Genomic DNA, 16,948 nt, shown 5'->3' on the forward strand with positions numbered 1-16,948 from the left:
AAGTCTATACCACGGTTTTTCAAAAATATTCATTACAAAATATTTCACGGTTTTTCCCCCTATACCACGGTTTTTCCTGCCTGGTGACATCATATGTCATCGCCAAACTTTCATCCACCTTTAATAAATATTTTTCTAAATAAACTTTAATAAATAAACATGGTGAGTAAATAATCTAAATGGTTGCTAAGGGAATGGGAAATTGCAATTTAGGGGCTTAAAGTGTTAAGGGAAGGTTTGTGATACTGTTTATATAATATTATACAAAAATAGTGTATTTACTTCCGCATCTCTACTTCGCGGAAATTCGACTTTCGCAGGCGGTCTCGGAATGCATCGCCCGTGAAAATCGAGGGAACACTGTGTAGTATCTAATAAACTGATTGATTTACTGGATGAAGTGCTGGGCTTTTAATCTGTTCTCATAAAAAGATGGCAATTTTGGTATTCAATCCTTCAATGTTCCTGAAGACATAGAATTGGATCCAGCCTAAGTAAGTTACCCGAGATCAATGTGATCTACTTGAGATCAGTACAAAATTAATTAAGTGTCATTGATGTATCTGTTCCAAAGGGCCTGTATTCAAAAATTCTATTATTTATCCTCTAGGTTGGATGAAATTCTCCAGTTTTAATTTTGGCTATGACACTAGATGGGGGAGTAGCAATCTGGATGGTATAGGGCTAGAGTAGACAAAAGTATTCTACTGTTGGGGGCAAAAGATCTACCTTTACTCCAAACTCAATCTTTCTTTTCATAGGTTTTTAAATTAAATAGCTCTATTTCTTGATTTATCATGGGTTATTATATTATATTATATTATATTATATTATATTATATTATATTATATTATATTATATTATATTATATTATATTATATTATATTATATTATATTATATTATATTATATTATATTATATTATATTATATTATATTATATTATATTATATTATATTATATTATATTATATTATATTATATTATATTATATTATATTATATTATATTATATTATATTATATTATATTATATTATATTATATTATATTATATTATATTATATTATATTATATTATTATTATTATTATTATTATTATTATTATTATTATTATTATGCCACCTATCTCTCCTACAAAGGGACTTTGGCGGCTTACAGGTTATTTTCATACTCTTTAGGCTAAAAATGATCATTTACATTCTGTACTTTTTAACAGGCATGAATCGGCATCATCCAGGTCCTGATATTTCCACCTTTTATTCCTTATCTCCTGGCAGCGTTGGGCAGATAACCCCACCACTTGGCTGGTAAGAGCTTCCCGCTACTTCTGAGTCGCACTCATGTATTTTGTGTTGCGTACATCCAATGCAGGTTTATTGACTTGAAAAATGACTCCTTTTAAAACATTCCACTCTTAAGTAACAAAATACAATTATTTATAAAAAGTATGGAAATGTAGTTGGCTTTGCAGAGCAATCTATTGAGAATAAATTGGACTCTAGAAACAGTATGATGTTCCTAAATGAAACCCACTGCACAATTCACAGACTTGAATAGTTGGGAGCCCGATAATATGTGTTAGGTAAGATAATTTATTTATATAATTTATATAGAGCTGGGGTGGCGAAGCAGGTAGAGTGCTCTATTGCAGCCCACTGAAGCTGACTGTAGATCTGTAGGTCAGTGGTTCAAATCTCATCACCGGCTCAAGGTTGACTCAGCCTTCCATCCTTCCCAGGTGGGTAAAATGAGGACCCGGATTGTGGGGGCAATAGCCTAGTTCTGTTAAAAAAAAGTGCTATTGCTAACATGTTGTAAGCCGCCCTGAGTCTAAGGAGAAGGGCGGCATAAAAATTGAATGAATGAATGAACGAACAAACAAACAAACAAACAAACAAATTTATTTGGCTTTATAAAAGACACAAGGGCCACGGAATACATGCAGAGTGCCACATTACAACTAAATAACCATGATTCATATGCTCTTTTTGTACTAATTTATTTTCAATGTAACAAATGTTTCAAATTTGTAGAATTCTTCAAGGCAAACTCTCCTTTATGAAGGAGGGATGCCGAATTTGATTCAATATATTAAATGTGTTCTTTGTTTAATCTAAGTTGAAAAAAATAGCAATTGAGTGGAACTGAATTTACCTTTCATGAAATTTCTTCCAAGTAATCAATCAGGTGCACTATTGTTTAGTAAGAGTGGGGAATTCTGGGAATTGAAGTCCAAATATCTTCAAGTTGCCAAGGTTGGGAAACACTGCTCTAACCTACTGTGTATGCCCAGAAGTTGATTTAAGTGTGAAGAGTGCCATGGTGAGAATAAACAAGGGCCAGCAGCTTTAAATCGCCAGTTTCTTAAATCTGTCAGTCAATAGCTCTGCTTGAATAGAATTGAGTACAGTGATCCCTCGATTTTCGCGATCTCGATCTTCGCGAAACGCTATATTGCGATTTTTCAAAAAATATTAATTAAAAATATTTTCCCACCCGATGATGTCACTCTCTTCCTTTCTCATCTTTCTTTCTCTCTCTCTTTCTCTATCTTGCTTCTTCCTCTCTCACACTCTCTTCCTCCCTCTCTCATATCTTTCTTTCCTTCTCTCTCTTTCTCTATCTCTCCCCCTCTTGCTCTCAAGCGGCGGGCGGTGGGCGGGCGAGCGGCGGGCGGGCAGCAGCGAGGAGCCGAAGATCGGGGTTTCCCCTTTGCGTGGGCGGCGGGGAAGACCCAGGGAAGGTTCCTTCGGCCGGCCAGCAGCTGATCTGCTCGGCAGCGCGGCAGCAGCGAGGAGCTGAAGATCGGGGTTTCCCCTTTGCGTGGGCAGCGGGGAAACCCCGATCTTCGGCTCCTCGCTGCTGCGGCGCTGCCGAGCAGATCAGCTGCTGACCGGCCGAAGGAACCTTCCCTGGGTCTTTCCTGCCGCCCACGCAAACTCCACCATCTGCGCATGCGCGGCCATGGAAAAAGGGCGCGCATGCGCAGATGGTGTTTTTACTTCCGCACCACTATATCGCGAAAAATCGATTATCGCGAGGGGTCTTGGAATGGAACCCTCGCGATAATCGAGGGATCACTGTATACTCTTTCAAAGAAAATTCAATTATTTTCTCTGAAGTGGATACACAAGTGTGTTAACTTCTACTCAGGAGTTGCATTAATTCACGATGGGGAAAAACCCAACATAAACTAAACATAAAAGATTCAAAATATTTTAAACATTCAAATTGAGCTATTCGTGTATCTATCCAGAAGAACAGAAGTTTATATTACAAGTTTCTTTGTATTTTAAACTCCCTTTCAAGGTTTTTGTTTTGCATTCAAACTGTATGAACTTGGGTTGTGTAAACACATTGGATCTGTTTTCAAGACGATGCTTCAGGCAGTTTGTTGTATGCAAACAACACTCTCCAATGCTTCACAATGTGGGAAAAGACACAGTTGCTTAAAACAGAATTCTGGGAATTGAAGTCCACAGGTCTTAAAGTTACCAAGATTGGAGATTCCTGGCTTCAAATATAACATATAATTAATACTTCTGTTAGAGTCCAAATATTTTAGGATTTTTTTTAAAGAATGCTCCGTTACCACAAATAGGCAACGCTATTGGTTCCCTCTGCGAGATTGCTCCAGTTTGGCTCCTCCTCCTTCTGCCATGGGATTGGCTAAATAATACAGGAAGGTACAGTAATACCTCATCTTATGAACTTAATTGGTGCCGGAAGGTGGTTTGTAAGGCGAAAAGTTCGTAAGACGAAACATTGTTTCCCATAGGAAACAATGTAAAACGAATTAATGCGTGCAAGGGAAAAAAACTCCGCCGCCCGGCTGTCGCCTTTTGAAACAGCTGGGCGCTTCTCAGTGTTCTCCCAATGCTGAACCTGGAAGTTCGGCAAAAGTTCGGGTTCGGGTGGCCGCCGAGAAGCCCCGCCGCCTGGCTTTCACCTTTTGAAGTTCGGCCGGCCAGGAAGGACATCTTTGTGACATCAAAGCTCCGCCCATGGAATTCCCTATTGGGATTCCCCACCTCCTTTCCAGCCTCCCGACCGGCCCAACAGCTCCGCGGCTCTTTTAAAAAGCTAACAGCCGGGTGGCAAGGCTTCTCAGCATCCTCCTGAACCTGAACGCTGATCCCAAACTTTTGCCGAACTTCCGGGTTTGGCATTCGGGAGGCCGTCGAGAAGCCCTGCTGCCCAGCTGTCACCTTTTGAAAAAGCCGGGGGGCTTCTCGGCATTCTCCCGAATGCCAAACCCGGAAGTTCAGCAAAAGTTCGGGTTTGGCATTCGGGTTTGGGAGGATGCTGAGAAGCCCCCCGGCTGTTTCAAAAGGTGAAAGCCAGGCGGCGGGGCTTCTCGGCGGCCACCCGAACCCAAACTTTTGCCGAACTTCCGGGTTCAGCATTGGGAGAACGCTGAGAAGCGCCTGGCTGTTTCAAAAGGTGACAGCCGGGCGGCGGCGGGTTTTTTTCTTGCATGCATTAATTCATTTTACATTGTTTTCTATGGGAAACAATGTTTCGTCTTACAAACTTTTTGCCTTACGAACCACCTTCCGGCACCAATTAAGTTCGTAAGACGAGGTATTACTGTATTTTCATGTTTTGTGAAAACTGGGATTCCCAAGTTTGTTACCATTTTAATTATCATAATATAGCAAGGATACATCCTGGTTTATTTGTTCTTATGAAGTGAAGAATAAGCTACTCGGGTTATTAGTTGGTTAACTATTTACTGATGTTTTTTGGGGGAAAGGCAGATTCACTTCTATTACTTTATAATTGATGGGTTGCTTTCTTCTGTGACCTCAGGCAAGGTCAGCCTGTATATCCCATCTCAGGTGGATTCAGGCATCCCTACCCATCCTCACTTTCAGTCGACACTTCCATGTCAAGGTAGGTGTAGGTGGGGAATGACTGGCTCAGGTGTAAATGCTGGACGTAGAGGGGAATTGGCTATACTGCTTTGTCCTGGTGATTGCCTTTGCTTGCTCTCTCTGCCCCATTAACTAAATTGAATTTAGGTCTCTCTGTGTTTATATATATAATACTGTGTATATACAGCTTGCTATTATCATTGGCTGATTAAAAGACATTAAAATCTGTAATACAACAATCTCCCTGAAGCCAAAGAAAGCATTAGTTTTGTCAACACAAGTGCATGAAATATTGTACATAGTAACTGAAAATAAAACTGTTACTTTTTACAGTTTTCTTTGTATCCTCCCTCCATTCTTTGAAGTATTCTATTTAAATGTAGAATGCAAGATAGGAAACACTTTTACAGGATCCAAATTTTTACAATTAAGGCAAAAAAAAAAGCTGTTTAGACATGGTTATATTGCTGTACAAATAAAGAACTTTAGTCAAGCAGGAAGCACTAACTAGGTGTTGGTGGTGGCATCATTTTGTATCATTCTTATCTGTTCTGCCGGGCTCTCTGATACGAGCCTCCCAAAAATTCAAGGGTACAAATTTCAAAAACACACACACATTTGAAAATTCAAAACAATGTTCTGTATCACAAAATTCAAAATAAACAAAGCACTCTTTTTGCATTGCCAAGAGCACTCTTCCCAAAACAACCAGGTAGTCTGTACAATTTCCCTTAAGCAGTCATTAAGTGCTTAGCTAGCAGCTGTGAAGAAACTTCACCCCTTCTTCTTCCAACAAAGTGAGATACACACACACACACGTTGCTCTGCTTTGGTTTCAAAGGTGTGAAAAAGCAACAAAGTCCAGCAACACAAGATTCCTGACAAACTCTGATAAGATATTCTTCCACAACAGCCAAACCCACATGCTGCTATTTATAGCAGCAGCCCTAATTACTGGCGCCCCACGCAAACACAGGTGGCCTCCCTTATTTCCTGTAATATGTTCTTACTTGGTCTCTTCTACGCATAATTCTGCGCTTGCGTGGGTCCAAAATGTCATCATCCGAATCAAAGGAAGATAAGGGAGATTGACTGCCTGGGCTGTGTGCCAAGCCCCCCTCTTCCAAGCCACTCCCACCTTCTTCTTCGTCCGAGGAAACTAAACTCTGATCTGATTCTGTCGGCAATAACACAGGCCTGTGACATGTTGAAGTTTCCCCTGCATCCACCTCCCCATTCCCTGGGGCAGGAGCCGGGCCAGAGCCAACCACAACACTTATCTTTTTGTGGTATGAAAATATGGGATCTATATGCTATGCGTGGTGTACCCAAAGGTGCAACATACAAATAAAAACAATTCAATACATTGGTTGGTGGAGGTGTGAGATACATGTACTGTTTTCAATTTAATCACACCTTTTATTTCTTCCCATTTACAGTTGTGCCAAGCTCAATAAAACTTTTTTAATATGCTATTTATCATCTTATATTAACGCAACATGTCACGTTGTCAATTAGTATATACATATGAAGTATAGGAAGGACTAGATAAGACTAAATAAATATCAGATTAGCAAAAGGACATTATTTCCATGCTTAACAATTAATACAGGTCTGTAAATCCACGTCTTGTGTGAGCATTCACAAAAAAATATAATTATAAATGCATAACATAGCAAGTTATTTTGGAAAATGAGGCTTTGCCATTCCCAATAATAATGAGATAATTTCTCTTCCTCTCAGAAGATTCTTACCTCTTCATGGCACTCAGAAGTGTGTGCATTCTTTATCTTTAACACTGATATGCTGTGTTCCTGCACACATTTATAATATATAGCCCATATAAACTAATAATAGATTTTATTTTATTTTATTCTATTTTATTGGATTTGTATGCCGCTCCTCTCCGTAGAGTACAGTACAGTAGTAAAACAGCATATAACAATCCAATATTAAAACAGTTAAAAACCCTTATTGTAAAACCAAACATACATACATACATACCATGCATAAAATTGTAAAGGCCTAGGGGGAAAGAGTATCTCAGTTCCCCCATGCCTGGCGGCAGAGGTGGGTTTTAAGAAGCTTACAAAAGGCAAGGAGGGTGAGAGCAATTCTAATCTCTGGGGGGAGTTGGTTCCAGAGGGCCGGGGCCGCCACAGAGAAGGCTCTTCCCCTGGGTCCCGTCAAGCGACATTGTTTAGTTGAGGGGACCTGGAGAAGACCCACTCTGTGGGACCTAACTGGTCACTGGGATCCATGCAGCAGAAGGCGGGACTGAGATAGTCTGGTCCGGTGCCATGAAGGGCTTTATAGGTCATAACCAACACTTTGAATTGTGACCGGAAACTGATCGGCAACCAATGCAGACTGTGGAGTGTTGGTGTAACAGGGGCATATTTGGGAAAGCCCATGATTGCTCTCGCAGGTGCATTCTGCACGACCTGAAGTTTCCGAACACTTTTCAAAGGTAGCCCCATGCAGAGAGCGTTTCAGTCGTCGAGCCTCGAGGTGATGAGGGCATGAGTGACTGTGAGCAGTGACTCCCGGTCCAAATAGGGCCGCAACTGGTGCACCAGGCAAACCTGGGCAAAGGCCCCCCTCGCCACAGCCGAAAGATGTTTCTCTAATGTGAGCTGTGGATCGAGGAGGACGCCCAAGTTGCGGACCCTCTCTGAGGGGGTCAGTAATTCCCCCCGCAGGGTGATGGATGGACAGATGGAATTGTCCTTGGGAGGCAAAACCCACAGCCACTCCGTCTTATCTGGGTTGAGTTTGAGTCTGATAACATACCAAAAGGCTGAAGTGTATATGTGCAGTCTCTTAAAAAAATCATTTACAGAAGCAGCTAAATGGGAAAGGGACAATGTTCAATATTGAAGGACAATAGTATCAGGAGGATGAGCGGTGAGTGTATCGTGTGCCTTAGGAGTCATAATATATCATAGGGACAAGATAAAGATGATTGAACAGATTGATCCTGGCATTTAGATTATAAAATTAGAAAGTTGCAGCTTCTCTTATTTTCTTTCTGCATGACCATTTCTCCTTTTTTTTTTAAGCTGGTGGTGGGTAACTTTAACTCATATTTATGCGAGAAAATATTTGGCTAGAAGGAAATTAGCATTACGTTTTCTACTGTATGTGTTTTTAGAATTGTCGGAGGCATTCGATTTCTTTGCATATAATGCAAGGTATCTACCGCAGCCTTTCTCCAGGCTTAAAGGACAAAAATAATCCTGTTTATTCTGTCCATCTCTTGGCTGTCAAATATAGGCATCGTAATATATATTTTTTTCTGCTAGCCCAATATGAAATATTTCTTCGCAGGCTTTCCTTGTGATTCGTATAATTGTTCAATGCTATGCTAAAATTGCCGTGATGAAAAAAAAGACTTGCCCTTTTTTTTGTCCTTTGTAGGTTTTCGCATCATATGATCCCAGGTCCTCCAGGGCCCCACACAACTGGAATCCCTCATCCTGCAATTGTAACACCTCAAGTCAAACAAGAACACCCACACACGGACAGTGACTTAATGCACGTGTGAGTTGGACTTTTTCCAAGTCTTTCAACAATCCTTAATTTGCGTTCCCTGGGAACCAAGTGGGTATGGCAATGGTTGGGACAGTGGTTCTCAACCTGGGGGCCGGGACCACTTTGGGGGTGGAACGGCTGTTTCACAGGGGTCACCTAAGACCATGGGGGAAAAAACAAATTTCCCATGGTGTTAGGACTTGACGTTTCTATTCTGGCATGTTGGAACATTTGTTTGTTTATTTACTTATTTACTTATTTACTTATTTACTTATTTACTTATTTACTTATTTACTTATTTACTTATTTACTTATTTACTTATTTACTTATTTACTTATTTACTTATTTACTTATTTACTTATTTACTTATTTACTTATTTACTTATTTACTTATTTACTTATTTACTTATTTACTTATTTACTTATTTACTTACTTACTTACTTACTTACTTACTTACTTACTTAATTACTTACTTATTTATTTATTGGATTTGTATGCCCCCCCTCTCTGGAGACTCGGGGCGGCTAACAGCAATAACAAGACAGCGTACAATAATAATCCAATAATAAAAACGATTAAAAACCCATTAATATAAAAACCAAACATACATACAGACATACCATGCATAAAATTGTAAAGGCCTAAGGGGAAAGAATATCTCAGTTCCCCCATGCCTGGCGGCAGAGGTGGGTTTTAAGCAGCTTACGAAAGGCAAGGAGGGTGGGGGCAATTCTGATCTCTGGGGGGAGTTGGTTCCAGAGGGCCGGGGCCGCCACAGAGAAGGCTCTTCCCCTGGGTCCCGCCAAGTGGCATTGTTTAGTTGACTCTGTGGGACCTAACATATCTTTACAATCCGACCAATCAGGCATTTACGGTGGGGGTCCTTCTGATTTTCCTGCCAATCACCTTAAAGCTCCGTTAGGAAAATTGGTGCTAGACTTATGGTTGGGTGTCACCATGATATGAGGAACTGTATTAAGGGGTCGCGGCATTAGAAAGGTTGAGAACCACTGGGTTGGGAAGACAGGGTTTTTTTTCTGCTTATCCTTAAAATAAAGTGTTGGATACAGGGATGGGCTCCAGACGGAATGCTAAATTGGACTCACTGCCGCGGCTTGTGAGTGCTTGTGGGACAAGCATGATTTTGCTTGTGCACCTGTGGAGATAGCAAAATTGTGCATGGAGCGGCAGGTGCACTCTATTTTGGCATGGGCGGAAGCAAAAAACATGGGTGAACCTGCGGCTCTATGCATGATTTTGCTATATCCACAGGTGCACAAGCAAAATTGCGCTGTCCCCGCAAGCACTTACGAACCGCGGAGGTGAGCCTGATTTACCGTTTCGGCTAGCAGCCTACGCCTGGTTGGATATATGCCTAAGTTAAGAAGATCGCCTTGTAATTTCTGTACCTTTAACAAACCTGGGCATTTTACAGCCCTTGGCCATATATGGCCCTTTCTCTTCCATGTGAGGTCAATCAAAAATTAGAAATCAGATCTTGGTGCAAAAATATCGGTAAAGAAATTGATATAGATACATGGGGAAAAGTTTGGACCCTAAATTGGAAAATGACAAAATCAGTTTCTCTAAAAGAAAACCAAATTAAGATGTTTTACAGATGGCACCTTCCACCAAATAGAATAGCAAAAATGTTTCCTAAGACTTCTCCATTATGTTGGAAATGTAAGAAGGAAATAGGATCTTATTATCATCAATGGTGGACATGTAGTAAAGTCAAGTTATATTGGAAAATGATAGAAAGAATGATAAAAGAAATAGTAAAACAGGAGATAGAAATAACCCCGGAATTTTATTTACTGGGTATAACTAATCAGAGATATAAGAAAGAAATTTTACACTTAGTTATTCATATTTTGACCGCGGCCAGGATAATATATGCGCAAAATTGGAAAGGGGAAAATATCCCGAAAGAAGAGGAAGTTATTAAGAAAATATTAGATTGCGCTGAAATTGATATGATGACAAGACGGTTAAACGACCAAGAAGAAACAGAATATTATGAGATATGGAATAAAGTGTATATATGGATAAATAAGAAGAAATATTAAAATAAGAAATAAATAAATAAGAGAATTATATTAACAGTGATATGATTTAAGATTTATGTTAGAATTAGTATTGTTATGATTTAAGAGTTATGTTAGATTTAGTTTATGTATGAAAATCTATTTTATAAGGTAAAACAAATTTCTTCTTTTCATTTAAAGTAATAAGTTGAATTTAAGTATTTTTTAAAATGTATTCTTTTTCTGTATTGAAATTTTACTTCTAGAATAAGCCGGGTAGATACAACTCCATTTTTATGTTAAATGTATGTTTGTTAGTTTTGTCTATTTTAAAAAATTAATAAAAATATATTGAAAAAAAATTAGAAATCAGATCTAAATAAGGTGCTCGATGTACACAATACATCTGCATTGCTTTTATTTTGAAGGCAGCTGCGACATTTTTTTCAATTTACATATATGCATGCATGGCCATATCTGCTGGTACGCAAGCCGTTGCCCTAGCACAGCTCCAATGTGTGCTGGCCAGCTGATTTTTGGCTAACACAGAGGCCCTGAAAGGGTGTTTTTGACCTCCAGAGAGGCTCCAGGGGGATAGGGGAGGGCGTTTTACCTTCCCCCAACTACAAGGAAGCCTTTGGAGCCTAGGAAGGGTGAAACACAAGCCTACTGGGCCCACCGGAAGTTGGGGAACAGGCTGTTTCTAGCCTTCAGAGGACCTCCGGAGGGTTGGGGGAAGCTAATTTTGCCCTCCCCAGGCATTGAATTATAGGTGTGGGCACTACTGCACATGCATGTTCTTTCGGCACCCAAGGGGAAAAAAGTTTCGCCATCACTGACCTAGGGAATATTGCCCTGTAGAAATGAGGAGATATCTTGGAATGCAGTTTAAAATATTTATTTTATTTATTTATTTATTATTTGGATTTGTATGCCGCCCCTCTCCGAAGACTCGGGGCGGCTCACAACAAGTGTAAAACAAATCATAAATAATTCAATTAATTAAAATATTTAAAGATTTAAAAAACCCCATATACTAACAGACACACACACAGGCATACCATGTATAAATTAAATGTGCCCAGGGGGAGATGTTTAGTTCCCCCATGCCTGACGGCAAAGGTGAGTTTTGAGGAGTTTACGGAAGGCAGGAAGAGTAGGGGCAGTTCTGATCTCCGGGGGGAGTTGGTTCCAGAGAGTCGGTGCCGCCACAGAGAAGGCTCTCCCCCTGGGGCCCGCCAACCGACATTGTTTAGTTGACGGGACCCGGAGGAGGCCCACTCTGTGGGACCTAATCGGTCGCTGGGATTCGTGCGGCAGAAGGCGGTCTCGGAGGTATTCTGATCCGATGCCATGAAGGGCTTAAAAATGAGCATGGTGTCAGTTTCACTCTTCCATTTGTTCTCTCTCCTCCTGTTTCCTTTGTAGGAAGCCTCAGCATGAACAGAGGAAAGAACAGGAGCCGAAAAGACCTCACATTAAGAAACCTCTGAACGCTTTCATGTTATACATGAAAGAGATGAGAGCGAATGTTGTAGCCGAATGTACTCTGAAAGAAAGTGCAGCCATCAACCAGATCCTTGGCAGAAGGGTATGAAGACATGTGTTTTTATGTACAGTATATGCATATTGGGTGTTCAGTCTACAGCCATGATGGCACATGCCCAAGAGGTGTCATGCAATGCTCTCTTTGATGGCATGTGGGCCGTTGCTCAGTGATGGGCTACCGAAATTGTTACTACCACACTGTGGGCGTGGCTTATGCATTTTGTTTCAGCATCTTTCAGTGCAAATTGGGTTTATTTTTATTTATTTATTTTTATTTATTTATTTATTTTGTCCAATACATAATACACATTGAAGAGAAAGATATGTAATAATATAAGTAAAGAAAAGAATAGAAGAAAAGATATAAAAGTATAGGTGAACATATTTGAAAGGAAGAGAAGATAAATGAGATAAGGAGAGACAATTGGACAGGGGACAGAAGGCACACTGGTGCACTTATGCACGCCCCTTACTGACCTCTAAGGGACCTGGAGAGGTCAATCGTGGAGAGTCTAAGGGAAAAATGTTAGGGGTTGACACTACTGAGTCCGGTAATGAGTTCCACGCTTCGACAACTCGGTTGCTGAAGTCATATTTTTTACAGTCAAGTTTGGAGCGGTTAATATTAAGTTTGAATCTGTTGCATGCTCTTGTGTTGTTGCGGTTGAAGCTGAAGTAGTCATTGACAGGTAGAACGTTGCAGCATATGATCTTGTGGGCAATACTTAGATCGTGTTTTAGGCGACCTAGTTCTAAGCTTTCTAGACCCAGGATTGATAGTCTGCTTTCGTAGGGTATTCTGTTTCAAGTGGAGGAGTGAAGGGCTCTTCTGGTGAAGTATCTTTGGACATTTTCAAGGGTGTTGATGTCCGAGATGTGGTACAGGGTTCCAGACCGATGAACTGTGTTCAAGAATGGGTCTGGCAAAAGTTTTGTAGGCTCTGGTGAGTAGCGTGAGATTGCCAGAGCAGAAGCTGCATAGGATCAGGTTAACAACTCTAGAAGCCTTTTTGGCCATATTGTTGCAGTGGGGTTTGGGTTGCCCTCAGGCTAGGCAGTTAGGCGAATCAGTGAGAAATGAGAGATATATATGCCAGTTGCCAAGGCCCCAAATTTTGTTCACATGACCACGAGAATGCTTCAACTATTTTGAATGTGAAAAAGGGTCATAGGCAGTGAAGGGCTGCCAAAATTTTTACTACCACACTGTGGGCGTGGCTTATGCATTTTCATTCAACATCTTTCAGTGCAAATTGGGTGCTGTGGGGTGGGGCTCCATTTTCACTATTCCACTGCTTTCGCCCCCGTCCTGGCAGTAGCCCACCTCTGGTCATAGGTCAATTTTTCAGGGCTGTTGTAACTTTGGTCACCAAATGAATGCTTTTAAGTTGAAGACTCCCTGTATGCTGTTATAATTTAGAACAGTGTTTCTCAACTATGGCCATTTGAAGATGTGTGGACTTCAACTCCCAGAATTCCCCAGCCAGCGTTGCTGGCTGGGGAATTCTGGGAATTGAAGTCCACACATCTCCAAACGGCCAAGGTTGAGAAACACTGATTTAGAAGACGTGATCAGGTAACTTAAAACAAACCCAAAAAGTCATTGTCATTTATGATGATTATTTTTTCCTCAGCTGCCATATGTATTTAATTTATCTCAGTCCCTATACTCTCTGTTCTCGCTTCTATAACCAGGAGTCATCTGGGAAAAGGAACTGTTGCCAAATTTCTTTGCTTCCAAGAGTTTGATGTTTTCATGAAATAAAGTCAATAGCAAACAGCCTCTCAGTCCCTCTGTGGTGTAAAGTCGTTGGAACAGATAGCTGTATAACCAATTAAATAGCTTATTTTCAAAAGAGGCCTGAACACCTGTATTTCACAATAAGATTAGGTTGCCTTTTCCTGTGTGAAGTGATGTATAGATATAGTAGGTGAGTCTCAACTTCAACACCACATACTTAATATGCTGCTTTACGCAGCTGTTGCAGGGAGTGGAAATACCCTGTTTCCCCGATAGTAAGACGTATCGGGGGTTTCAGGGGGGTCAGCTAATATAAGCCGTACCCCGAAAGTAAGACATATGTCTTACTTTCGGGGAAACACGGGGGTATTGCCGGGGGGGGGGAGCCCGATGACGTCGCTTCCAAGCTCCCCGCGTGCCCCTCGCCTTCGCCTCGCCACGGCGCCACCGCCTCTTCCCCAGCTTGGCAAAGCGAAGAACGGCGCTGGTCCGAAGCGAGCCGAGCGGGCGGCGGCTTGCAGCGAAGGCGCTCGTCCCAGCAACCGAGTCCTGCCGAGGCTCGGCTGCAAGCGGCCAGCGAGGCCGACCGGCTCCGAGGCGAGCGGCCGGAGCTGCGCCCTCCTTCGCCCGCCTCCTTTCCGGTAGGCAGGTGGGGCTGCCCAACTGCACAGAGCGGCTCCTCCCCTCCAGACACACGCTTCCCCGACACGCGTCTGCGGCTCCACGCGTGCACGCCGCTTGGAGCCCTGAGGTTGAACTTGGAAAAGGGCTCACGAGGCTCCTGTCCCACGGCTGCCCTTCTGGACTCTGGGGAGATGCCTTCGGGAACACGACCCTTTCAATTTTTTTCCAATGTAAGACATACCCCGAAAGTAAGACGTAGTGGGGCTTTTGGGGGTAAAAAGAAAGTAAGATACTGTCTGACTTTCGGGGAAACACGGTAGTTATAATCAATCTCAATCATGTTAAAATATTATTACAATACACACACACACAGAGAGAGAGAGAGAGAGATACACATATATATGTCACATGTTTTCGGAGTCTTCGGAGAGGGGTGGCATGCAAATCTAATAAATAATAATAATAAAAATAATAATAATAATGTTTTTGCTGAATTTAAAATTAAAGGAGAGTAGGATAGATCTATTTTGGCCTTGTTCTGGCCTCATCAGCTAGCCGGGAATTGAACTTGCAGCCTTTTGCCTTGTAAGGCAGAGAATTAACCTCTAGGCTACGGGATCTGATCCCTTCAGCTTTGTACCAGGGAAGGGTTATATGCTTTTTTCTATCGGATCACCCTAGTATTTATTTGTGATGTGAACCAAAAGTAGCCAAAAAATTGTGAGTCTTGCGCTTTTTACTTCCTTCAGATCTTGATCTGTGCTTGCCAAGCACATAAACCCTTAGCTTATAAAATTAATCTTGGCGTCAGAGTGATTAGGAGCCTCTATGCTATGAATACTACAACGTTTATTGCCTGGCCCCATCAAAGCATGTGTTATGTGTGATTATTACGTTAAGTAAACATGTCATATGATTATTTCCCCAGACATTAGCTTAAGTTCTTGTCTATATTTTGATAATTTTCTTCATTACTTAAGATACCTTTTGTCTCCCAGAATAATTCCTACATCCCCTATATTATTATTGTTTATTTATTTATTTATTTGTTTGTTTGTTTGTTTGTTTGTTTGTTTATTTATTGGATTTGTATGCCGTCCCTCTCCAGAGACTCGGGGCGGCTAACAGCAATAATAAGACAGCGTACAATAATAATCAATACTAAAAACGATTACAAACCCATTAATATAAAAACCAAACGTACATACAGACATACCATGCATAAAATTGAGGGTATCTCAATTCCCCCATGCCTGGCGGCAGAGGTGGGTTTTAAGTAGCTTACGAAAGGCAAGGAGGGTGGGGGCAATTCTAATCTCTGGGGGGAGTTGGTTCCAGAGTGCCGGGGCCGCCACAGAGAAGGTTCTTCCCCTGGGTCCCGTTGCTGGGATTCGTGCAGCAGAAGGCGGTCCTAGAGATAATCTGGTCCGGTGCCATACTAATAATACTAATAATACTAATAATACTAATAATACTAATAATACTAATAATACTAATACTAATACTAATACTAATACTACTACTACTACTACTACTACTACTAATAATAATAATAATAATAATAATAATAATAATAATTGTGCATGTGCAGTGAGGGCAGTGGGCGGGATTTTTTGCATGCATGCACAGCTGGGAGGTCCTTGCATTAGGCATTCAGGCAGTCGGTGTTAGTGGGGGGTCAGAGGTCGACTCCTAGGTTTCTCCCTTGTGGGGTGCCTCAGGGGTCGGTCCTCTCCCCCCTGCTATTCAACATCTACATGAAACCGCTGTAAAGCTAAATCATTTACCATATTACAGACCCCTCCAATCAGAAGATAAACTGAGAATGGGCTTTTTCTGGATGGCTTTTGGGAGTTATGAATCTAGATGTTATTCTTTGATTTGAGGTAGTCAACAGTGCTGATTGCTTAGTGGGTATTATGTCTCGATTTTTTCCAATTCTTTTTTCAACACGCGCTGGGCCTCTTTGAGATGCCACATATTTTCAGCAGATGGCTGGACTTGTCTCAGTTAGATAGCATCAGGCTTGGTTAATATTTGGTTGTAGTGGTATAGGGAATTTTTTCCAGTAAATTATACTGGATTATTTTTTTTTAAAGAACCTGGTAGAAGAAAGCCACTTCCACATTATTGTCAAGAGAACTATTCAGGTGTTCAGAATTGAATTCTACTGGAAGGAGACTTAAAAATTAAAAGTAGTTTAGACATTGTCCCCATTTTATGCCTATCATATTATTATTATTATTATTATTATTATTATTATTATTATTACTACATTATTATTATTATTATTATTATTATTATTATTATTATTATTATTATTATTATTATTATGTCAGTACAACACAGCAAACGAGATCACTATGCTGGATTTCGTATTTCATCACCAGTCGGGCGCTTCCCAAGCACCTAGGACTGCGTGATGTAGCGGCGAATTATGTTTGCCGATCCCAGTAAAACGGCCTTTTGCAATTGACAGATGGAGATTTTGTCAATTCCGATGGTTTTCAAATGTCCACTGAGATCCTTTGCACCCAGCGTGCCAAGTATCACTGGGACCACTTTCACTGGCTTATGCCAGAGTCGTTTCAGCTCGATT

General features: G+C 41.0%; 1 protein-coding gene across 3 annotated transcripts in view; it reads left to right on the forward strand.

The window, feature by feature from the left end:
* LEF1 (lymphoid enhancer binding factor 1) overlaps positions 1-16,948 on the forward strand; it is a 140,618-nt gene that overhangs the window by 86,637 nt on the left and 37,033 nt on the right. For 2 of the 3 annotated variants that reach the window (XM_070757897.1, XM_070757898.1), the window contains exons 5-7: positions 1,213-1,303; positions 8,294-8,416; positions 11,865-12,027. In XM_070757897.1, the coding sequence (XP_070613998.1) occupies positions 1,213-1,303; positions 8,294-8,416; positions 11,865-12,027 (377 nt within the window). Of the gene's footprint in view, positions 1-1,212; positions 1,304-4,808; positions 4,893-8,293; positions 8,417-11,864; positions 12,028-16,948 lie in introns of all 3 variants that reach the window. The other variant, XM_070757896.1, reaches the window with a different exon arrangement.

This window comes from Erythrolamprus reginae, chromosome 7, assembly GCF_031021105.1.
Source record: "Erythrolamprus reginae isolate rEryReg1 chromosome 7, rEryReg1.hap1, whole genome shotgun sequence".
Taxonomy (NCBI): Eukaryota; Metazoa; Chordata; class Lepidosauria; order Squamata; family Dipsadidae; genus Erythrolamprus; species Erythrolamprus reginae.